This window comes from Argentina anserina, chromosome 7 (genome assembly GCF_933775445.1).
Source record: "Argentina anserina chromosome 7, drPotAnse1.1, whole genome shotgun sequence".
Lineage (NCBI taxonomy): Eukaryota > Viridiplantae > Streptophyta > Magnoliopsida > Rosales > Rosaceae > Argentina > Argentina anserina.
In genome coordinates, this window is record NC_065878.1 from 12,071,629 (window position 1) to 12,085,790 (window position 14,162).

The window sequence follows — 14,162 nt, forward strand, 5'->3', positions numbered from 1 at the left end:
TGTATGCGATTGGAATCGACAGACGGCGGCGGCACAAAGCTGACAAGGTGGCGGTGGTGTTCGGTGTCCAGTGGTGTCGCAGAAAGGAAGAAAGAAAGAATGAGGGAGAGAGAGAGAGAGACGAAGCTTCTTTTAACAAAAATGGACTTGGGCCCGGGTATGGGCCCGGGTAAAAAAATGGCCTGGGCTGGGCTTTCTTAAGCTCATAAACAAAAACATAAAACTGATTTTCAGAAAATAATTTTTAAAACAAGTAAAACCTTTAGAAATTCGTAAAAACAAAACTGAGCGTCGGAAAAATATTCCGAAGACATTTCCGAGCTCGTGGTGACGTGTAGCTTAATAAAGACGTATTAAACTATGTTCTCGACATTTAAGCTAAATATCGATTAATTAGTCCTAATGTATCGGTAATCGAGATTAGAAATCTCAGGTATTACATAAGCCTCCTAAGCCTCTTATACTTCACTCACACATATTCTAACCCTATATGTCCATCTTTACTGACTTAGTCATCAGAGCGTTGAAGGCCGGCCAACCAGGTCTTCTTTTCGTAACCCCGTGTGTTTGTGGATCTCAAGTGACGAAGAGCTTCATCGGGTCGCCGGAGTTCCCCCGTCGGAATCCCGACATAACAAATACATGCCACGTAATCAACTTAACAGATAAATTAACATATGTACCATATTGGGTAACAATGCAATAATTTAAGTACCATTTAAGGTAATAAAAATTTATAGGTACTAAAAAGTAAATTTCACAATTGTCAAGTATTATTTTGGATTTTTACTCATATGGTGCATCTAAATTATTGTTGATTTCATTATATATATATATATATATACAGTCCATATCCAGAGTGAACTTTCACTCTGAAATTGCAGAGTGAAGATCCAATTTTAGCACACTTTTCGGTCAAATATTTTCACCATAAGTGATTCAATATTTAGGTATGTTATTCAAGATTATCTCTACAAAGTTTCATCCAATTTGACAATGGTTTGAGTTTTCAAAATTGAGATTTACACGAACGGTTCACGTTGAACAGTTTTAATTCATTCATTGATTTAATCTAATTTCAATACTTTAACGATGTCCGAATTAGATGAAATTTTGTAGATATGATCTTAAATAACATACCTAAATATTGAATCGCTTATGGTGAAAACATTTGATCGAAAAGTGTGCCAAAATTGAAACTTCACTCTGTAATTTCAGAATGAAACTTCACTCTGGATAGAGACTATATATATATAAGAGTGAGTTCCGCTATATTATATTTGTGTCCGTGCAAATGTCTATGATCATAATGTGGGGTTTCGGGATTTATCAAAATAATTAGTAGGACATATAATTAATTACTTGATATGCTTAGTGGTGACAGACCAAAACCCTTTAAAAGATGATCTATACTTTTATTTAGGTCGTCTAAGTACATATATAGCATATCCTGCCTAGGCAAACGGGCTAAGCCGGGCCGGTCCATTTTAAGCAGGCTAAAAACGTGTTCATAGTGGTCCATTTATTTTTCGTGTCGGTCCATTTATTTTAAATATTAACATAAAAAATTGTGTAATTAAAATATTTATTTTCTATAACTATTTAGAATAGTAAAATAAATAAAATGGTACAACACATTTGATAATTTTATTTCTAAAACATTAAGTATATCAAAATTATGAATTTTTATCACTACTTTGATGATATTTGTGTCTCAATGTAATTAAAATAATGAAATAATCAAGAGATTTATATGTAGAAGATTTAATATTTATGTTTTATTATTATAATTGTTTAAATATTTATATAAATAATATAAAAATATGTATTTAATAAGTTATCCCATGAATCGGTCTGGCCCATGAGCTAAAATGTCTAGACCTAGCCTAATCCATTACAATAACGGGCTTGGATCGATTTTTAACGAGCCGGGCCCGTGTCGGGCTCGGACCCATTCATGCCTAACATGCAAAGTAAAAAAGGGTAATAGCGTGCGCCTAGGCATCCTGGTTGAGTTCAAGTGTACTAATCCATGCCAATAAAAGCATCTTCATGTAATTTCGAATCCATGCAAAATATGTGTTATTCATTGCGCATATTATTGGTGAATAGAGGAAACACATAAGTGACAGAACTCTACGTGCTTTTTCATAGGGTAGTCTTTTTAGGAAGCAAATTTGCCGACCACACTTTGTGCCTATTTTTTTAAATTCATATCATGTGTGTTTTTTCAACTCATATTTAGATAATAATTGAACAATTAGACACATGTCATAATATTAGAAGGGTGGACACAATGTGAGAAAATAAAAGATGGTCGGTAAATTTATTTACATCATTTTATGAATCAAATTTTTTTGAAGAGTTAATGAAATGAACTACAAATTTATTCAAATGAGTAACAAGAAAATCAGAGTCAAAGAGATATCGATAAGGTGATTGGGCACCTAATTTTGTCTCGACCGGGGCATAATAAAACTCAGGACACGCCCTGGTCTGATGTGTCATATATTTTTAAGGTGAATGGTTCCTTCCTTACTTCTTATTAGTTATACTAGCATCATATTTTATATTGATTTTAAAAACCCGTCTCAAACTCCATTTTCTTTTATTCTGCCTTTTGTCTTCTATTATAACGATATTAGAATGTGTTTTAGTTCCTCATTTCCATATATACTTAAACTACCAAGAGAATAAATGGTTCCTTTTTATCATGTGTATTTGTGTTTGATGTGCATATATCTTTAGGACTTTAGCCCAATCGTTTGTTCGCTGGTGTGTATATATAAATACCAATCGTTTGTCAAAGTGTACGTACGTCGTACGTTAACTTCAATTACTTTCACTAGTTTTTTTTTTGTATGTATTATATCGATTCATGCAGGTGCATGTTAGCACAAGGAAGCACTATATATATATATATATATATATAACTCGATCGATTGACAGTAAGTTACAAACATGCAATTAATAGAAGGAAGCACTATATATATATATATATAACTCGATCGATTGACAGTAAGTTACAAACATGCAATTAATAGAAGGAAGCACTATATATATATATAACTCGATCGATTGACAGTAAGTTACAAACATGCAATTAATAGAAGGTTGCAGTGCATGTTTCGAACAATGGCACGTACAACGTACTCTTAGGATACCAAATCAAACCATACCCGCTGGTTTTCCCGACACGTTGTTTCACGTCCCTAGCTTCTATCTCTAACACGAGTCATATACTTCATAACAACATATCCCTTTTTTAGTTTGATATGTCACTTGACTAACTTCTCGATTATATTTTCACATCTATACCATTCAATTTATAAAGTCTAATGTATAGATTACCTCTGTAAAATTTCAGCCAAAATGAAAGTGTTTAAGGCATTTAAAATTGAAATTTAAACTTATAAACATGAATGATTCCGGTTTGACAGATTTGTGCGTCCATTATTTTTACCAAGTTTGATACCTTAGCGATCACCATTTTGGCTGAAATTTTACAAAAATGATCTACACATTAGACTCTAAAAATTGAACGGTGGAGATGTGAAAATGTAATCGAAAAGTTGGTAAATGAGATATCCCTTTTTTAAATAAAAAAAAAGGATCCCTTAGTGCAATGACCATGAATATATATATATATATATATACAACGGACATTTGCACTGCACCAAAAGTGTAATTTTTTTTTTATGATTGACGAGTTCAACATTCTAATTTTCTCACTTATTTTATAGTATAAGAAAAACTTTCTATACCCCATATTATTTACAAAAAAAGTCTAAAACCTTATATTCTTCACCTCTTTTTATGTTAGATTTTTCTGTTTTAGTGTTTACTAGTTTAGTTTTTAGATTCATGACTTGTTCATTAGATAAATTTGCTCATTTTATTTAAATTTGCAGCTGTGAGATGGAGATATTTTTCAAATGAATATCAAACGAGATATCATATTCTTTTATACAAAATGAAAAATAAAATTAGAAACGTGTAGAAATTAATTTTAAAGAGATTCTTTATGATGACAAATATCGACATATATAATTTAAGGATAGTGGAGTAAATTTTTTTTTTACAATTCGCGCAAATAAAAGTAATTTTGTACTCCCATTTATATTAATTTCTGGTTCCGCCACTAACCAAGACACTCTATACACCCACTCCTTAAGGCACTTCTACAGTGACCTGTCACATATATGACCTGTCACATATATGGAACCGTCGATTTCATATTCGGCGATGCCCCCGCCGTGCTACAAAATTGCGACATTTTTGTGAGGAGCCCGATGGGGCACCAATCCAACATGATCACTGCCCAAGGATATGGAGAACCCGGGAGAGAACACCGGCATCGTTATTCACCGTTGTCTCGTTAGACCGGTGAGGGAGTTTGAGGGGTTCAAGGGCTCATGTAGGACTTACCTTGGCCGGCCGTGGTAGAAATACTCGAGGACTATGTTTTCAGAGACGGATTTGGATGGTTTGGAGAGGTAGTTTTGTACTTTCAACGCTGTATTATGGGGGGTATATGAATTTAGGGCAGGGCGCCTCAACTGACAAGAGGGTTAGATGGCCTGGTTTTCATGCGCTTAATAGTTCTCAGGAGGTTAGCCCCCCTGCCTTACTGGTCAGGACAAACTGGAAACGAGGCACTCCAGGGTCGAAGGTATACATACATAGACTACTAGCCATGCGGATTCTTCCATGTTTGTTAGCCGACGTCATGGTCGTTGCCTCATCCTTCTTTTATACGTTGACTGACAACATTTTCACCGGGAATGGTTCTTCTCTTTTATTTTATTTCATCAAGGTAGCTTGCTTACTTAGTGCTTGTGTTAAGGATACATCGCTTCTCTTGGATTTCACGGCATAGCATCTATACCCGGACTGAACATATCCAAGAAAGCCACAAGGGGTTGAATTACTATAACAAGTAAGCAAGTAAACTGCTTCGGGCATAATTTTTCTCTTAACTGCGCAGGTAAAAAAACGTGCATCCAAACACTCGCGCCTACCCCCGTAAAATATTATTGGAAAGGGCAACAATATGAACTTGGGGTATGTAATTAGTAAATGTTTAGTAAGATAACATATAATAAACTCTAAATAAACTTAGTAACCGAAATACTGTGTACATTTGATATTTGCTGAGAACACAGACTACAATATCTATTTAGAGCCGCTCATGTGACATATATACACGATCATCTTAAAATTAGTAAAATTTACAACGAACAACTTACTACCTATCACAATCAGTTAGTTATAGTGTTGTATAATGAATTAACATTAGAATTTTAGAGAACATGATAGAGATAACGACATGCCAACACTATAACTTGGAGTCTTCTTTCTATACGTGGGAGATAAAGATAAAATTTGGAGAGTTACAACAGTATGAATGACTACATTTACACAGTGTAGTGGAAATGAGGATAACTTGGGGCGCATTTTCGCTAATATGTGAATTTGTAAAATTATATTTCACTTCAAAAACCTCATATAGACGACTCTTACATGTTTGGTTGATTCTTATGTTAAATCCTATTGTTTTAACTAACAAAAAGTAAAAAAATAAACTAACAAAGAGTTAACTTTTATTGTAAAACACGTAATTATTAATTTAATCATTAGTGAATGAGTAATGACATACTACAAACAGCATTTTCATCTTATCTTTCCCATTTTGTTAAGTCAAATCACTCAAATGTAAATAAATTTTTCAAACCAAAAGGTCAAAAAACAATCTCCATATTCTCCCTTGCGTGTTGTTTCCATTTTTAATCTTTTAAATCCTCCACAATATTTTTGGAAAATCAACAAATGTATAAATAGAGAAATCTCCAAGTGGTTTCCCTCTCAACCCCAAAACCCTAGCCCCCTCCTCTTCTTCTCTGTCGCCCAAATCACACCAAATTGACTCCACTCGCAGCTCGCCTGAGGTGCTGTATGCGATCATGGCCGATGTCGCCAGCCTCTCTTGTGCTCGCTGCAGCAAACCCGCCAATCTTCAGTACGTCGATTTCGAGCTTTCTTCAATTTCAAGATGTAATTTTTATGCTTCTCTCGATTGATAAAGCTTTAATTAGGATCAATAAAAGCTATGATTACTCAACTCTGAGGATTCTTGAATGTTCTTGGCATCAAAGATTGGAACTTTAGTTGAATTAAAGCTTTGATTTTGATGTTGCAGGTGTCCCAAGTGTGTGGAGTTGAAGCTTCCTCGTGAAGCTGCCTCTTTCTGGTTTGTAATGATTTCAATCTTTGTGTTTATAGTGGATGATTAGGGTGCACTGTAGAGATAATTAGTGATTTGAGGTTTTCGAGTTTAAGTTGCGAATTTTGAATTATTAGAGCACATTAGTAGTTTGATTTGACAAGAATCGTAGTCGTATGTTGATTTAAGTTTGGAAATGAGTTGTAAAATTTGTCTGATTGTGAAGTTTTGGAACCTATTATATGGTGCCCTGTAGAAATTATTCGTGATTTTGAGGTTTTCGAGTTTAGCTTGATCAGGAATTAGAACATGTTAGTAGTTTGATTTGACAAGATTTGTTGGTGTATGTTGGTTGAAGTTTGGAAATGAGTTGTGACTTGTGAGTTTGTCTGATTATGAAACTTGGAACCTTGCTTACCAGCACTCAAGATTGCTTCAAGGCTTCGTGGAGCTCGCATAAATCGGTGCATGTAAAGGCCAAGCAGTCCGATGGGACAGGGGATTCAGAGACTGAAGGCTGGCTATATTGTATGAGGAAAGGACAGAGTCGGACTCCGAAACTTCCTTATTTTGATTGGACTGGGTATGTTTCTGTGAACTTGTGTGCCTTTTTTTTAATGTTAATTATAAGTGATGGGATTGACTCTTGGCAATTTGTCTAGTGGTTTGGTAATTTATGTATCATGGCTATTACATTATGTAACTTTCTAATAAATTACAATAGTTGATCAGTTTATGGAGTTTCTGAAGATATTACTGTTGTGCAGGACATTGAGACCATATCCTATATCTAGTAAGCGTGTGGTACCTGCTCATATAGATTTACCTGATTGGGCCGCTGATGTAAGTTTCAGAATCGTTTCTATGTATTCCTCATTGGCCCAATTTACAAATATGCACTGCATCTTTCTCTGATTTATTTGGAAATTAGATGCTGCATTCTGTTGCTACTTCTAGATGAGAATATGCCGCCATGGCTTTGACCTTTCATGAATTGCAGGGAATTCCAAAAGTGGAGCCCAGTAGCGACCTGCAGCGTGTTGTTGAGGTAAGAATGTACTTTATGACCTCATAAAATCATACTTAGGTATAGGCTGATGTGCTATCAAGTTAGACTTTCTGCTCTACTTTTTTTTTCTTTTTCTTCTTTAATCTAATTCCAAGTCATTTCATTTCGAAGATCAAGACTCCGGACCAAATTGAGAAGATGCGAGAAACTTGTCGGGTAAGATCCAATTGCTAATTTGTTATCTTCTACCGTGATTATTAAGTATTGATGGGAACTCTTTACTTGTCAAGTAAGTTCCAATTGATTATTGTCTGCTCCATTTTTACTTGTATTGTGGTGTTCTTGTTGTTGTTAGATCGCAAGAGAGGTTTTGGATGCAGCTGCTCGTGTCATACGACCTGGTATCACGACTGACGAAATTGATCGGGTGGTCCATGACGCTACTATTGCTGCAGGTACATAATAGGCTTTCACCATTTGACATACCATGCCAAAACTAGTTGTCTAGTTCACGTTTTGTATGTTCTTTAGTAAGGTCTTATTGATTTGCAGTCTATTACTAGCTCATTTCTTTAGTTTATATTTATAGCTATTTTCGATCGTATTGGTTGTATACATGTGCTAATTAATTATAATATTTATAATTATATATATATATGTGTGTATATATATATAGAGAGAAATTATCAGCTGCGGACGCCCGCACGGGTGCGGATTTGGCGATTCCGGCGACGTGCAACGACAGTGCAGATGCTCCCCCTCCACACGGTGCCCAGAAACTTGAAATTTCGAGATTCCAGCCGGCGTGGGCAGTCGTTGTGCGTCGGCGGAATCGCCGAACCCGCCCGGTGCGGACTGTGCGGACGTCCGCAGCAGAGACGGACTGTACATATATATATGTGTGTGTGTGTGTTAACTATTTAACTACTTTTTACCATGTGGACTTGGCCAAGTTTTGTCTGTTTGGTTGTCTGACTTGTAATTTATTGCAGGTGGATATCCATCTCCCCTCAATTATCATTTTTTCCCTAAGTCTTGCTGCACGTAGGTATTTTTTCATGTACATATTCTTATAGATTTTTTGATATTGTACAATATTGTTCAAGTAAATGTGCTTTCTCTTGTCTCATCTACAGTTCAGTCAATGAAGTAATTTGCCATGGGATTCCTGATGCCAGGTACGACCTATGTACTTTATAGTTGCCAGTGCCGTTTCTGAAACACTCTGTGAAATCTTGGTACATGTTCGGGGTTACATTCTCCAGCACTTTGTTTTGTTTCATTCTTCTGTTTTGTGCTCTTTTTCGTTAGTAGACTACTAGATTAAAATTTAGTGGAAATTGTGTTTAGCATTGTAGCTATTTCGTTCTTATTCATTTGAGTGGAATGTTTGCTCCAGGAAATTAGAGGATGGTGATATCGTCAATGTTGATGTAACTGTATATTACAAAGGTGTCCATGGTAATACTTGCTCTCCACATTTAACATGTACTTCAGAAATAATCTCAATGTTCTTTGCTTGACCAATTGTTATCTCATAATACAGGTGATCTCAATGACACATACTTTGTCGGAAATGTTGACGAAGAGTCTCGACGGCTAGTCCAGTGCACTTATGAGTGCTTGGAGAAAGCAATATCCATTGGTATGCATTATGAAGTACATTGTCTGGTATAATACTGAGTTGGGGTTGTGGATTCTCAAGTAATACAATTGTTTCCATTATGAAGTTTTTTACTTTTATTCTTTCCTCAACTGTCTGGCTGTCTGCTATTCATATTTGCTATTGAAATTTTATTTTATCTGATATTGCATCTATATTTATATAGTGCCTTCCAAGTTGCAACCTAATCAGTCTTGAAATATCTTTGTGGTTGTTTTTGCTTAGTTTTGTATAGCCAACTGTAGACTATTGATAACTGATTGTGTCGGAGAACTCAACCTATTTGTAATTGGAAGTATTCTATTGTATAATATCTAGTAATTTGTGGGTCCGAAAGCATACCACCTGATTTGTGATTTTTTTTTTCTGCAAATGCAGTGAAACCTGGAGTTAGATTTCGTGAAGTTGGAGAAGTCATTAATCGACATGCTACGATGGCAGGATTCTCTGTGGTAATTTACAACTTGTATCTGAGCTTGCATGGTACTTTTAACTTTAAATAACTGATAGACTTTTGAGTAATCTTGTATTGGACCAACAGGTGAAATCATATTGTGGTCATGGTATTGGGGAGCTCTTTCATTGTGCACCAAATATTCCTCACTATGCAAGTATGCTTCTTTAACTGATAGAAGCTTCTGCGTCTACAAATTTATATGTTTTGCTGCTTTTTATTTTTATTTATTTTTATTTTTTATGCATTGGTTACCTTTAATCCAAGCAGGAAATAAAGCAGTTGGAGTGATGAAAGCTGGGCAGACCTTTACAATTGAACCGATGATCAATGCAGGTACTTTTGAAAAGTTGTTTTTGTGCATGTTGAATAGTTTTTTGGTTGCTGGCGACACTTATTTAATTTGAGCAAAATATCAATAGGGGTTTGGCGTGATCGAATGTGGCCTGATGGATGGACTTCTGTTACAGCAGATGGCAAACGAAGTGCTCAATTTGAGCACACACTTCTGGTAACTGTGTAGTTCGTTTTATTTTGTTATGCTGGTAACTTGTTTGCAACTTCTCTAACTGCAAATGTGGCTGTCAGAGGACATTCTTCTTGGTTTTCCTTGGAGTGGTCTGTATGGCATTGATTTTTTTAATACTTTTTAATTTTTTATATATTATTTTTCCCTTATGAAACACAGAGTGCTCAATTAGAGCACACACTTCTGGTAAATGTGTACTCCCTTTTTATTTTGATTTGTTGGTAACTTGTTTGCAACTTCTCCAACTGCCAATGTGACCATCAGGACACTCTTGTTGGTTTTTCTTTTATGTGTATAATCCTTGTGTTGATATGCATGCTGTTCATTTGTTACTTTTTATTTGTTTATTTTTCTCATGGAAGTGTTCCTGAGATTTGTTCCAAGTCTTCAGTCACTCTTCAAGTATAAAAAAAATTAAAAGAATTAAGACATTCTCTAGTTAGGTCTAGAAAAGGCATGCTAGGATTACAACTTCAAGTGTCTATGAGATGGTGAGGAAGTACCTCAAGCTAGTGTATTGGTATTCTGTCTTAAATCAAGTGCTGTTTTATTTATTTACTTTGAAGAAATGCCATTAATAGCGTATGTGCTATTATGTCCTGGTTATTTGTCTGGGCTGAACGCGACAAATTTCCTGATCATGTCCTTTGTTTCAATATTTTATAGGTGACAGAGACTGGAGTTGAAGTTCTTACAGCACGGTTGCCTTCCTCGCCAAAAGTGTACCCTTGGCTAGATGTATGATCATTTCCTATTTAATTGAAGTTGCAAACAGAGGGGTTCATGTATGACAGACAATACAGTAGTAAAGCAAATATTGTGTTTCGTAGGGGTCAAATCGTTTTTGTAACTCAGTATTAAAGTTTGGCTAAAGAATGAATGATTTTCTTTTTGTTTAGAGGAGCTTGACGAATAATGTTAAACAAGACATGCAACAGAATTGGCTTGATTTTCAACGTTGATTTGTATTACATTTCATGATTTATATCTGAATAGAATCGGCTGTTGACATTTGTTGTTGGGCTCGGTCATTCGATGTTGAATGAAAAGCCAAATACCTCAAGACAATTGCTTCGCTTTATTTCCTGCAATTTTATAGCGTTTTAATAAATTGCTATTCTTTACGTGCTACTAGCATTTGATTATCATAAACATGGGCATGTGAATAAAGAATAAACTGAGTTCCTTACAGCCTCTATGACTATCTAATCCAGCTTGAGCCTCATTCACAAAGAATCAAAATCACAAAATTTCAAACCCAAGTTCTTTGTTTTCCTTTTCATCTGATCACTTCGTTTCCTCTTCCCTTGTGATCTTCCTATTTCCTGCATGATCGATTATTCATGGCTCTGGAATTAGTGGGCGGAGCTTTCCTCTCTTCATTTATCTCTGTTTTGTTTGACAGACTTGCCTCTCGTGAAGTAATTGACTTCTTCTCGAAACAGAAAGTCAACTATGGATTGCTCAAGAAGTTAAAGATGAAGCTGATCTCCGTGAATGGGGTGCTCGACGATGCAGAGGAGAAGCAATTCAGAAACCCAAATGTGAGGGAGTGGCTCGGTGAGCTTAAACATGCTCTGTACTTTGCAGGGGACTTGCTCGATGAGATCAACACAGAAGCTCTACGTAGTCAGGTACACTGTCTCAGCTCTACTAATTCATCATGTGAATTCGACAAATCTATGGAGCACAAGTTATTGGAGACTCTTGAGAGATTAGAACTTCTTATGAAGGTAAAAGATGAGTTTGGTTTGAAAGAAAGTTTTAAAGATACACTACAACCAGCCAGATCACTTGAATTTTCTTCTTTGGTAAATGATTTTGATGTGCATGGAAGAAATGATGACAAGAAGGTCATCGTTGATCTGTTGTTGTCTAACAATGCAAGCGATGATAAGATAACTGTAATTCCTGTTGTGGGAATGGGTGGGATTGGAAAGACTACTCTTGCTCAGCTCGTATACAACGACGAAAGAGTGAAGCTACATTTTGATCTCCGAGCATGGGTTTGTGTATCTATAGAATTTGATGTTCTCAGAATAACACAAAAACTGTGCGGTTCAATTACTTCACAATCTTGTGGTGTGACAGAGCTTGACCTACTTCAAGTTAAACTGAAGGAACTTTTGACGGACAAGAAGTTTCTCCTTGTTCTAGATGATGTTTGGAATGAGAATAATATCGACTGGGATGTACTAAAGCGTCCATTTGAATCAGGAGCACAAGGGAGTAAGATCATTGTCACGACACGGAATGAAGGTGTTTCTTCTGTGATGGGTTCTGTTGCAAGTCACCGTATGATGCAAATGTCTGAGGAGGATTGCTGGTTGTTATTTGCAAAGCATGCGTTCAAAAATGCTGATGTGCTGAGGTCAAATCCAACTCTTGAAGTAATCGGAAGACAGATTGTTGGAAAATGCAAAGGCCTTCCTTTAGCTGCGAAGTCACTCGGGGGTCTCTTACGCTCAGAATTGAGCATTGGGAAATGGGAAAATATACTCAAGAGTGACTTATGGGACTTGTCAGATAGGGAGATGAACATTCTGCCTGCTTTATGGTTGAGCTACCATCATTTGCCTTCACATCTGAAGCGTTGTTTTGCCTATTGTTCAATATTTCCCAAAGGTTACGAATTTAAAAGATCAGAGTTAGTCTTCTTGTGGATGGCAGAAGATCTCCTACAATCGAAAAGTAAGAAAATATTGGAAGAACTTGGAGAGGACTACTTTGATATCCTAGTGTCAAGGTCGTTTTTCCAACATTCATTTGATAATTATCGCCATGAAGCAATTTTCACCATGCATGATCTCATCCATGACTTGGCAAAGGTTGTATCAGGGGAATTTTCTGTTACTTTTCATGAAGAAGAAGAACCAGCCAACATTGTAAGCAAAACTCGTTACTTTTCATATATGAAGACAAGTGACAAGGGCTTTGGGAAGTTTGAGGCTTTATATAGAGCCAAGTATCTGCGGACCTTCCTACCATTCCGACCACATTCTCCACATGAATACTTTCCAATGTCGAAAAAGGTTCTGTATGATTTATTGCCAATGCTTCAATATTTGAGAGTGCTCAATTTGTCAGACTATGATATTAAGGAGTTGCCTGGTTCAATCTGCAACTTGAAACATCTAAGGCATTTGGATTTGTCTCGCAGTTCTATTGAAAAATTGCCTGATACACTGTGTAGCTTGTATACTTTACAAACATTAGTGTTGCGGAATTGTGGAGCTATTTCCATGTTACCAAGCCATTTTGGGAGACTAATCAATTTGCGCCATCTTGATGTTCGAGGGACAAGGTTAGAAAAGATGCCACCAAACATGGGTAAGCTGAAAGATCTGCAACTTCTAACTGATTTCATATTAGACAAGCATAGTGGTTATAACATTGCAGAGTTAAAGGAGCTTCAGGCTTTGCGCGGAACACTTCATATATCAGGGCTGCATAACATTATCCATGCTGGAGATGCTGTGAAGGCCAATATGAGGAACAAGAAGAATCTCACTGCGCTAATCTTGAAATGGGGAGATAATCTTTCTCAACTGAGAATTTGGGGATGTCCTTTGCTTGCAGAACGATGCCAGAGAGAAAAGGGTGAAGATTGGCATAAGATTTCTTACATTCCTCATATAACCATTGATGGATATGAAATATGATCAATGTTGATTCTACCAGGACGCCAGGTATATAGTTGTGTTGTGCTGTCTTTGATTTAACTGCTTACAGTTGGCTGCTCTCTCTTTTTTTTGCCGCTAAGTGAATTGACTGTTAAATTTTGATTTTAACCTTCTCTTTCTTAATCATGATTCTGGTATGTTCTATCATTTTTGACCGAAGTATTTTGATTTTCCTTACTGATTGGACTAATTGGAGTCATAAAATGCGGATAGCTTTAATAAAATGTTTCTATAATTCACTTGCTCCTCTGTGAATTAGCATGTAGGAACTCAATTACTCAAACTTCAATAGGGCTCAAAATAACTGTGCCGGCTATGCGGATGTTTGTTGCAGGAAGCCAACCTGCTAGAAGCCAGGGCTGCCAGGATATGCAGACTACAGCACTTAATGGAGGTTGTTATCGCTGTCATATACATTGGATGCCTTAATGCTCTCAGATCGATCGGATAAGCTTTCAAGTCGACTAGTCGAGGATCATTTTCCACATGTATTTATACCCTATATTATCCACATGTGTCTTGGAATTTTGGAGGTACCCTAGATCCCTAGATAGATAAATGAATTCTCTCCCAGTATATAGTTAAGTCAAGAACCCAACAG

The 14,162-nt window shown here is 36.3% G+C and overlaps 2 protein-coding genes across 2 annotated transcripts; both read left to right on the plus strand.

The window, feature by feature from the left end:
* The first annotated feature begins 5,839 nt into the window (after positions 1–5,839).
* Positions 5,840–10,891, plus strand: LOC126803355 (methionine aminopeptidase 1A). Its single transcript, XM_050531162.1, has 16 exons — positions 5,840–6,019; positions 6,200–6,250; positions 6,645–6,806; positions 6,991–7,066; positions 7,224–7,271; positions 7,404–7,448; positions 7,588–7,687; positions 8,225–8,276; positions 8,369–8,410; positions 8,632–8,693; positions 8,779–8,877; positions 9,274–9,347; positions 9,437–9,506; positions 9,620–9,685; positions 9,772–9,860; positions 10,545–10,891. Exons 1-16 carry the CDS (start codon positions 5,964–5,966, stop codon positions 10,620–10,622), a joined length of 1,170 nt encoding a protein of 389 aa, XP_050387119.1. The 5' UTR covers positions 5,840–5,963; the 3' UTR covers positions 10,623–10,891.
* A 250-nt stretch (positions 10,892–11,141) lies between these two features.
* On the plus strand, positions 11,142–14,123 carry LOC126803346 (putative disease resistance RPP13-like protein 1). Its single transcript, XM_050531152.1, has 2 exons — positions 11,142–13,567; positions 13,896–14,123. Exon 1 carries the CDS (start codon positions 11,222–11,224, stop codon positions 13,538–13,540), a length of 2,319 nt encoding a protein of 772 aa, XP_050387109.1. The 5' UTR covers positions 11,142–11,221; the 3' UTR covers positions 13,541–13,567; positions 13,896–14,123.
* Positions 14,124–14,162: the final 39 nt, after the last annotated feature.